The sequence below is a fragment of the Oryzias latipes genome, chromosome 18 (genome assembly GCF_053564925.1).
Source record: "Oryzias latipes strain Hd-rR chromosome 18, Olatipes_Hd-rR_3.1".
NCBI classification, from domain to species: Eukaryota; Metazoa; Chordata; class Actinopteri; order Beloniformes; family Adrianichthyidae; genus Oryzias; species Oryzias latipes.
In genome coordinates, this window is record NC_136254.1 from 22,687,167 (window position 1) to 22,697,593 (window position 10,427).

Sequence of the window (10,427 nt, forward strand, 5' to 3'; positions counted from 1 at the left end):
GCCCAGTTACTGTCGGGCAAAGGACAGCGAGACAGACAACCACATGCACTCAAATGCACATCTGAGGGACAAATTAAATTTAATTAACCTATGAAGCATGAGTTTGGACTGTGGGAAGAGTCTGGATATGACCCAGGAATGCGCGATGATTACATGCAAATTAAATGAGCCAGTGGAATGGTTAGCTCGTCAAACTGGAAGAGCAGGATGTCATGTCAACTTACTGTGACTTGAATGATGTAGGCTAAGGGGAGGTAAAATATATATATGAATAAGCAATGAAAAGTAAAATATTTGAAAGTCAAGGCAGTAAAATGCTGAAGGCTGAAAGTTGTGGTTTGTTTTTTAGATTTGCTTGTTTTTCGAAACCAAATATTCACTAAATCCTTCCAATGACCTCTTCAATATTATGCAAAATGAAAATTAAAAACACATACATTTCATGTATTTGTTCATTAAAATGTAAGCACACAATTACGTGTAGCAAGTAAAACTATATTTCTCATTTATCAAAAGAAATCTGAACAAACTGTTACCATTACAAACAAACAAAAAAACATCTCACATTTTATTTTTCCTTTGCTCTGACTTTAATTTTGATAAATTCCCCTATTGCTAGATGAAAATGATCTGTTTAAAAAAATCAATGTAACAGTAAAACACAAGAGGCATTTAGCTTTTCTCTGTTTGCTCAGCTGCTGGACAGGACAAGTAAAAAAAATAGACAACTTTTTAAATTTTAATAACATAATGGTTCCATCTTACAGAATGACACACAATAGCTTTTTTTATTTCTCTTTATTAACTGTTTTTTTGCTTTTCTTTTTAAATAAAATAAATACACCCTCAGCAAAAAGTAGTATATTTAAGCGTACTACAAGTATACTTAGAAAGGCGGCAGTATACTTGAAGTTTACTTTTTATACACTATACTGCACATGTGTCAAACTCAAGGCCCACAGGCCAAATGTGGCCCGCCGTGTCAATTTATGTGGCCCCCGAGTGCATTAAAGTTTTTAATTTCTTAAAACAAAAATAAAAACTGGTGTGTATTTATTCATATAGGGGGAATCTGACGTAAAATATGGAATTAGGGAACTACACATTAGGACTTAAACACTGTCCATATAAACTAACGTGACAGAATCAAATTTAAAAGGAGTTTTGCTAGAGTAACAAGCAAATATATGTTTTCTATGCTGTAATTGTCATTTTAAAAAGTTATAGTCAATAAATAATGAGTTTTTTTAACATTAAGGAGTACGTTTATTTTTAATTACATTTAGTCACATGTATAAGTTATATCTGGCCCTTTGAGGACAGCCACGATGCTGATGTGGCCCCCAGTGAAAATGAGTTTGACACCCCTGATATACTGTAAAATTAGTCTGAAGACCTTTTCAGTCATAACACTACACATACATACATAGTACATTTGCTATACGTATACTCATTCCATACTTTAAAAAGTAACTTTTTGCAAAGTGTAGTTGATGAATAATTATGTAAAATATTTCCAAATAGCTTTACTTGATAAAAAATAAACTTTCACACAAGGCAACGGAAATAGCATCTCCTTTAGGATTTTTTTTTCTTTTTAAGGTGGTACGTCATTTATGGAATGCCGCAAACTGTTGTTATTCTCAGGTGGGAGGCTTTCTGTTACAGGTGTGGAGGGTCGGCAGCTCATTTCCGGTGAAAATCGGAACCTGTACTACAAATATGGCAATATTCTCCACGGCACCCCGTTAAATTGACGGTGATGCGTTCAAGTGTTGGCGGCAATCGCAGCCCCCACACGCGCCACCGCTCCGTCCGTTCACATTTAAAACCAGTATATCTTTACCAAACACGTGATTATCAGAAACCTGCGGTTTGTCCTGTTTTATTGCGGAGCTTGCTTTGAAAAAAATGAATGTTGCTCCCTCCGTTGCGTTTGCTACAACCCGATGACTTCAACCAACAATCTGCACGTGAAGGCAGCACGGTTTAAAGCAAAGAGCCCATTTAAAATAAATCGAAACTGAAAGGAGGGGTGACATCACGTTACATCATCGCTCCGTTCATAAACCGACCGTCAAGCTGCGCTGCTGCTTCACTGCACGAGTCACCAAGCAGCTGCAGACACCTGCAGAGCCTTCACGCACAGACCCACGTGGTGCACGCTCCACAGGTGTGTCACTGACTTCTGTCTGTTAGCACAGTCTAGATCAGAGTAGGGATTCCTTCTGTAGCCAGAGAAGATCCACATCTGCAGGATGTCAGATATGCATGCGTTGATCATGATGGACTCCAGCAGCCCTGACTTTCTCTCAGCTGAAGATAGTCTCAGCAGCACATCTGGGATGGTAAGGATTTGTTTTTTCTTAAACTCAGTTCATAAAAAGAAGTGTAATTTAAAAAGCATATGTGAATGTGTACAATTTTCTTTATATGAAATAAGTATTTTCTCATTTTATCTTCTCCTAAAACCATAATTCGGATGTTTTTTTCTGTCTGTTTATGCCCTTGCAATACTTTGATACAATCAACATTTTTTATACTTTAAAACACTTTAGTTTAGCTTGCATTCAGCTTTTCTTGACATCGATCTGTCGCCTGCAGCTGTAAACCTTCTTCATTTCCCAACTTTCTATCAAACCTAGAAAAACATGCTTCATTCATATCATGTTCCCTGCATTTGTGAACATGAACGCCCAAAGGTTCCAGTCTGGGTTTGCTTGAAAATGAGCTAAAAAGACAAAAAAAAGTTATTTGCACCTCCACATTTCAAGAAAATACATTTTTTCCTAATGCTGCAAAATCTGCAGGTAATATGGTCTGTGAGCTGTAGCTCAGAAATGCACATTATTCTTAATTTAATTTGATCTAATCGTTCATTAATCCGGGATAATTTCTGTTCATTCTATTAATTCTGCAATTTAATTGGGGGTTGAACTGAAAAATATATAAAAATATGTTTTTATCATTTCAAATATTTATAATTTTTTTTTGTAAGGCTCCTTTCAGAGATCACATTTACAACAGCACACCCCGTCAAATCAGACAGATGAAGAAAAGTGCGATTCATGAAAGTTTTGTTAAAAGGACTCAAAATGAATCGATTTAACAAATGTCAGAGGAGTGAATTCAAAAGTTCAGGGGCAAAAAGAACAAACAATCTCCCCTTTTCTCTATAAAAAATCCAACTTTTCTTGATAAATTCACTCTAGAATGCTTCAAAGCCGGATAAACATTGATGAACAAACAGCAGCCTTTTAAAAAAATATAATATTACACAAAAGTCTTTATATTTAATTGAACGAAAGTACCTGATATTTGATTGTTGCTCCCTACAGTCGACATAAGGACTTCAACTTAACTTATAATTTACTTACCTTATAGTGTTCATTTTACATAATAAAATATAAATGCAATGAAAAAGATTTGTCAATGTGAAGTTACTTAAAAAGGTCTTTTTTTATTGAACAAAAATCAATTTATTTTGAAGTGGCTGCAGGCACACTGCTGGATTACAAAAGAAAAAATGGAAAAATATATTTTTCAGGGTTTGTTCAAAATATAACTGATCCTTCTGTTTCTTGTCCTTGTTCAGCGCAAATGAAGGTTGCTCATTCTGGGAATCCTGCAGCAGGAACATTATGTTTTACCTTTAGCAAAGAGAAAATGATGCATCAGTTCATTCAATTTGCTCATAAAAATATATTATTTATTTTTGCTTATTTATTTATTTTTGCTGCCTAGTACAAATTGGTTGTTGTCTTATTTTTTGGGGAGGGTTCATCTTACTTTAAGAGATCATGTGTCGTCTTGTGATAGATTTCTTCTCAAAGTCCAAACATCTATAAAGACAGATTGCAATAAAAAAATCTGACACCAAAAAAAAAAGTGCAGGAACTGTTAGAAAAACAAGTGTGTTTGCTCTAAGCATGAATCAATTTAAATTCATGTTTTTGCAGGAGAAGGACCGCAAACCCCGAAAGACTGTCCAAAGAGTGACCAAACGGCGAGAGAAGAACAGGGATGCAGCGAGGAAGAGCCGCAGGAAACAAACTGAAAGAGCCGACGAGCTTCACGAGGTCTGAAGCATTCCTGCAAGATTCCCTTACTTCCTGTTTTCCTTCATTTGTCCACCGTCGGGGCACTTTCTATACCGTTTCAGTCACACCCTCAGGCGTGTGCGCGTTGTGCAATCCGCCAGCGCGCACGCAACCATTTCTTGTAAATACTCCTCTTAAGAGAAGGGCTTTCTGCTGTTTGGCCCTCCCCCATGCGGTCTCCTCCCCCCTTTCTGAGACTGACTGCAGATACTGAATGCTCATCAGTGCTGACTAATGACTAGAAAGCCTTTCCAACAGCAGATTTCCCAAAGTTTGTTCCAACTTTTTAACTAATGCTTCACTTCAAAATCAACGATTGAGGTAAAAGTGCATTTCTATTAAACATATTCTATGTTTCTTGGAAGCACATTCATTTTTGCACCTTGTGAGTCATAACTGGACCACAGGAACACATATATTGGACCCTCAGAGGCACTAAATTGAAGTGAGACACAAACAGTTCACTGTGCAACTTTTTTTCCTCCTTCTAAATACTCTTTATTGTGACAAGAAGGGGGGGGGGGAATTCTGCTCACTGCTTTAAATTTTGCCGTTTTAGTGTGTTAAAAATCAAATCGGCAAAGGGCCTGAAGACACTGAGGGCTTTGCGTGTCTGCCCCTCTCCTCAGAAGCAGGCGAAAAGTGGTCTTAAAAAGAAGGAATATGCGTGAGGCCTTATCAGTCAGGACTGACGGATGTGATTAGCAGGTTAGAAAAACTGACATGTCCTCCAAATCCATCATTAGCCGTCAGAAACCAGCTCTAGTGGTTGAGCAGCTTGTAAAAAAGACATATAATAAGACAAGAAAGTGTAAAGATATCCTGACCAGCAGGTTTTGTCTCTGGTTACTCACATTCGTGTTAGATATCCACTTTTCTGGGTCATTTTAAGAAAAGCTTCTTCGGTTGAAGAATCAGCTTCACTCTATGAACAGGTGCATCTGAGAAAGTTCAGTTATTTTAGTCATTTTAATTTAAAAAATCAGAATTTATGCAAAAACTCCCAAAACAATACATTGGAAGGGCTAATGCCCATTTTGTTTGTACTAGCAGCTACTAAGAACTCGGATTATAATAAAATAAATAGTCGTGTCATTCGTGTCTTTATCGTGTCACACAGTTTATATTGCTGCATTCAAACATTTAAAACAAGACAGCTGAATCAAGAAGGATAACTAATCTGCTAGTTCACAGAGTGCTGCATCCAAACATAAAAAAAATCATCTGATTGTTTGCAGAGTCTTCTGCAGAAAAATACTAAATAATCTGCATGTTAGCAGGGTGCTCTACCAAAAAAAATGTTAACTAATCTGGTTGTTGCTCAGAAACGCTTCGGTAGAGAAAGGGGATCTATTTCACGTCGGAGAAGGGAATGATTAAACAACAGACTAAAGTGGGTGTAATCAAGGGAATTTGTCATAGGTTATTTAGTTCCTGAAGGACAGGCCACAAACACTTTGAATAAGATGTGACACCTGGGCATATCTTTGCAAACAGGAATGCAAATATTCGCAAAATTTGCTTCCTGCTTTTAACCTTTAGATGAGGGTGACTTTCACTTCAGCTCCTTTTTTTCCTTAATTAACTTGAATAATGTCAAACAAAATCTGAGGAAATCACCTACCTGTCCTCTCTAACTGCTTTAATAGATTACTCATCCCTTATTTTTGTGTGCTTTTATCTCTCCAGGAGCTTCAAGATCTTGAGCAATCAAACTCTGCATTTCTGAAGGAAATCGCTGAACTGAAGAAAGACCTCCTCTTCTACCAGATGACCCTGGAGCGCCACAAGCCTTACTGCTGCCTCAGAGCCTCCGGCTCGTCCAGCCCCTCCAGCTGCTGCTCGAGGTCGCCAAACTACCATCAAGCCAACTCCAGCCCTTTGCAGGCCTCCAACTCTCCTTCTCCCTTTGACCTCACTGTTAGGACTCCCTCTCCTCCAGCTCCTTCATCCACCCCAGCAGCAGTTAACATCCTCAAAACCTCCTCCCCCTCCCCCTCCTCTCCCAGCCCAGTGATGGTGTGTAACCCGGCTGGTGTCTCCACATGGGGAGCTTCTCTGTCTGGCTTTAGCAAACTACCTCTGGCCCCGTTGAATCTATCCAGCAAGGTGTCTGCCGCCCCAAGCCCGATTCCCCACACAGCCGCTCAGTCTCCGGACATGTCCTCGCCGATTGAAAGTTTCACAGACTACGTTTTAGCAAAGCTGGATGCTTCTCTGGCTGCAGCTCCAAAAACACAGGTCCCCATAGCGTGCATGGAGGCCAAGAACACGCGAGCTGTAAAACAAGATTTTTCCATGAGCCATCCGCGTGCGCTCAGTGGAAACCCGAGCAGCTTGAGTTGGCCATATGGACTTATTCCGGCATCTTACCAAGCTTCTCCGGCTCTCACAGCTTCCGGACAAACTCTCCAAACTTCTCTGCCTCCTGTTGGGTGGAAGCAAAACCAACAAGCGTCCTTCAGGGCAAAATCGCTGCACTCTCTGCTCACTGGGCCCAGTCCTCTCGATATCTATCAAGCTTGCTCCAGCATCCCTAATTTATCTTTTTCCCAAACTCAAGCAACTGTGCCAGATACGTCACAAGATGTGTCGTTGTCTGAGTTGTTGGAGTTTAACGACTGGATCCTGAGCGGGCCAGCGGAGAAATAAAAGAGACAGGACGTCAAGTCAGAATGCATCAAAAACTGTTGAACAAACTGTGAACTGAACGCACCGCCACAGCGTAGCTATTTTTTAAATAAGGAGTCAGCAATAGTGCTTTTTAAAAAACAAACAAACAAAGGCTGGCTCCTCTCAAACTGCACAATCAAAGCCCTTCTCCGCACAAACCAAGACTTTCTGCTGCTTCTTAGCTCAAACGACGGCTTTGGATGATTGACCTTCTCCAAGACGACAGATATTGACACTTCGGATTCGGTTTCCATGTGCATCACAACACAACCATGAATTCTCAGATGGCAAATGGCCACGAGGGTAAAATACTCATATGCTTGTGAGTTGAGTTGGTGTTTATTTGGCACCATTTGTAAAATAAATAAATAAATAAATACACAAAATTAAAAAAAAGAAGTAAAACTGGTTCAGGGTGTTATGACCCTATGGCATGTTGAGTGCCAAGCCCAAATCTCACCATGACTCATTTGGTTTCTGAATTGCTGATGTTGCAAATCCTGTAACATTAAATGTGTAAAAAGCAAAAAGACATTTAGCCTGAGAAGCAGCAAGACGGCAAATAAGAAGGATCATAGTTTAAGGGATTCACCTTTGATTTTGTTTCAAATTAAATACATTTTTACAAACATTCTTTCTTTTAAGGGCTTGAGATGGTGTTAGCTACATATATCAAATCCCCTCCAAAATCCCTATTCATAAATAGTAAAGCTCTTGTTTTGCTCTTTTTGGGTGAATCTTTTTTTAAATTTCTTCTCCCGGGTGATGAGAATGGAATCATATTTTTTATGTTAAAAACTTTACTGTGCATCATGACTTTATGTAAATTATTTTGGGTCTTATTTGACTGTGTGGAAGCAGCAATCACATGAGGCCTTGTGGTGTATGATTCCGCGTGTGTCTTGGGTTGGACGGTTTATTTCGATTCAGTACGGACATTTTTTTGCACACTTTCACATTGAAATTAAACTAAAAAATAAAATTTTGTAACCAAACTTTGTGTGTTTTTTTGCTTATTTCAAAATGCAACATGTGAGCAGAGATAAAGATTTGTGGACCAATATGGAAGTTTGGTGCACGAGTGGAGTGGCTGCCCTCTGAATGGAGATTCATAGGTTCAGTTCCTGCCTTGCCCGCCTAAAAGTGCCCTTGAACCCCATTTTACTTAGAGATTTGCGCATTGGAGTCACTATTGGTGTGCGAATGAGAGTGTGACTGTAAAGCACATAATCTTGATCATAGATTAAGTTTTCAATATGTAAGTATATATCATTTACCAAATGAAAAGTTGACTTATAGTTATCTAAATTTATATTTAAAAAGAAAGAAAAAAAATGATGTTGGATCAAACCGCAGTTTTTTTGGACAATGCATTTAAACAGTTGAAACTTGTGAAAGCTTAAAAGTTAAAAGGTTATTTCAAATGCAAAGCTCCAGGGGCGGAGCTATGGAGGTGCAACTGCCCTCCCCAGCAAAAAGCGTTTCCCCCTCCCAAATTCTTCAGTCGATATTAGTATAATAAATGATAAAGATTAAGAAATCATCAATCCAAGCTTCTTTAAGCCTTGCTAAAATAACCAAAGCAGTAGTTTTAGATTTATTATGAGATTTATGTGGCTACGGTAGGTCTACGGCAGTGGTGTGAAGGGCCTAGCCCAAGGACCCACACTGGATGAAGCTCATCACACCCCCTAAGAAACGAACCTTAGTTTTAAATCTTTATACCTAATTACTATTAATTAACATTTTTGATCCTTTCATTTGTAATGAAAATCTGCTGTTCTCTGTGAAAAGCTAAATCTGTATAGATCCACAATGAGATTCTCGGTGTGCAAAAACAAACATTTATTTCGTAAATCAGAACCAGAATTTACTTTATTTTCATCGTATCCACAACAAAATGATGATGAATATATAAAAGTCAAGATTAGAAATGAAGGTAAATTTAAATGTAAGTATGAAAAAAATCATAAATGTTAAGTCTAAAATATGTTACAGCATAATATAGATTCAAGATTCAAAGGGTTTATTGTCATATGCACAGTAAGAAACGGGTTTCTCTGCACAATGAAATTCTTACCTTGCTGTCTGCTCCGAATGCCAAAAAAAATATACATGAAATTGAAAATTCACACAAAACATACACCCCCCCAACCCCCCCTCCCACAAATACATAACCCATAATTGCACTTTTAGAACCATATAAAGATAATCCACATGTGTAATTGAGTTGAATAAATGAATATTGCACTTTCCCAAATATTGCACAAGTTGGTAAGGTGGTGTTTCTTTTTAGAGTTTGTGCTTAGTAGTTGGACAGCTCCTCAGAAAAACAATCAGAAGGTGGTAGCTGGGATTGAGGGACACCTGGGTTATGTAGAGAGATGGGTTAAGAAGCGTGTTTGCTTTTATTATGACTTGTCTCAACAAATGTCAGAACACCCCTGCATCAAAATTGGTCCAAAAGTCTTGCAAATTTAGAAAAAATAAAATACAAATTAAGACATAAATATATACTAAGTCTAAATGAAAAAATATAAGAATAAATATATAATTTGGCGAGAAACTCAATAATAAAGGTTTTGATTTGTAGTAATGAATTTCGCATTTGAGTTAATTGTGCTTCGTTATACATTTCCTTAAGGAAAACCTGAAAACCCCCACAAACATAAAAAGAAATCCATTAATTAATTTTATTTTCATATGCATTTATTTTTTACCCAGAAGTTATGATATAGTTTTCTATAGTCTGTTTTTAGGTCAACTTTAGATTTATTTTAAAGTTTTTTTTAATGAAACTGTTTCTCCTCCTCAAAGACTTTTGTTTTTTTCCTAATCTGACATAATCCTAATCCTAAAATCATACATCTGAAAGGCTTTGACCACCTTTGAGTGGCTGTTAGCTTGGTTGGTACGGTGAAGGGCTGCCACGCAGGAATCCAGGGTTCCATTCCTGAATGGGATTGAAACAATGCTACTGGGGGTGATTACCATATTAAAAGTGAGCAATTCCCTAAAAAACTTGGGGAAACTCTAGCATCACGTAGTAACACAAGTTTGAGGACACATAAGTTTTTCTTTATTGTTAGATTCAAGAAAACACCTTGAGGCTAAAACAGAAAGCTCATGAAAGAGGAGACTTACACAGCAGTCAGTCAGTCATATCCAGTTACTGACCAGGACGTGGGTGCAAACAAAGGGAATTCCACTACAGAAAAGCGAATCATAAAAAAGAATTTTTTTCAAAATAGTCGGCAAGTTTAGGTTTGTTTATTTGACCTGTTTTTATTTGTAAAAAAAAAAGGAAAGAAAACACACTTTGAGATAGTTACTGAAAGCATTGTCTAAGTATTGATGCCATAAGGGAGGAAATGTTTCCTCCATAAGTAAACATTAACGCTTTACCTGCCTGCTCAACCAAAAGTAGGGCACGTTTTGAATTCATAACGTTTAAAAACATTGTGCATATTACTAATCAAAAGGAAAATATAAAAAAACGTTTTCAATTGTTTTTTTCTTTATCTGTTTATTAAAGGGTTAATTAAATATATGGTTTTAAAAAGTCAGAATAAAGCTAGACTAACTGTAAAAACATTTTTATTGATTTTTATTGACAATGAGCTTTACTGAAATTTACTATGAAGTACGGAAGCG

At 37.6% G+C, this 10,427-nt stretch overlaps 1 protein-coding gene across 1 annotated transcript; it reads left to right on the forward strand.

Annotated features, from left to right (window-relative positions):
- Positions 1 to 2,014: 2,014 nt before the first annotated feature.
- On the forward strand, positions 2,015 to 7,768 carry batf2 (basic leucine zipper ATF-like transcription factor 2). Its single transcript, XM_004079770.5, has 3 exons — positions 2,015 to 2,348; positions 3,960 to 4,079; positions 5,790 to 7,768. Exons 1-3 carry the CDS (start codon positions 2,259 to 2,261, stop codon positions 6,750 to 6,752), a joined length of 1,173 nt encoding a protein of 390 aa, XP_004079818.1. The 5' UTR covers positions 2,015 to 2,258; the 3' UTR covers positions 6,753 to 7,768.
- The last annotated feature ends 2,659 nt before the right edge of the window (positions 7,769 to 10,427 follow it).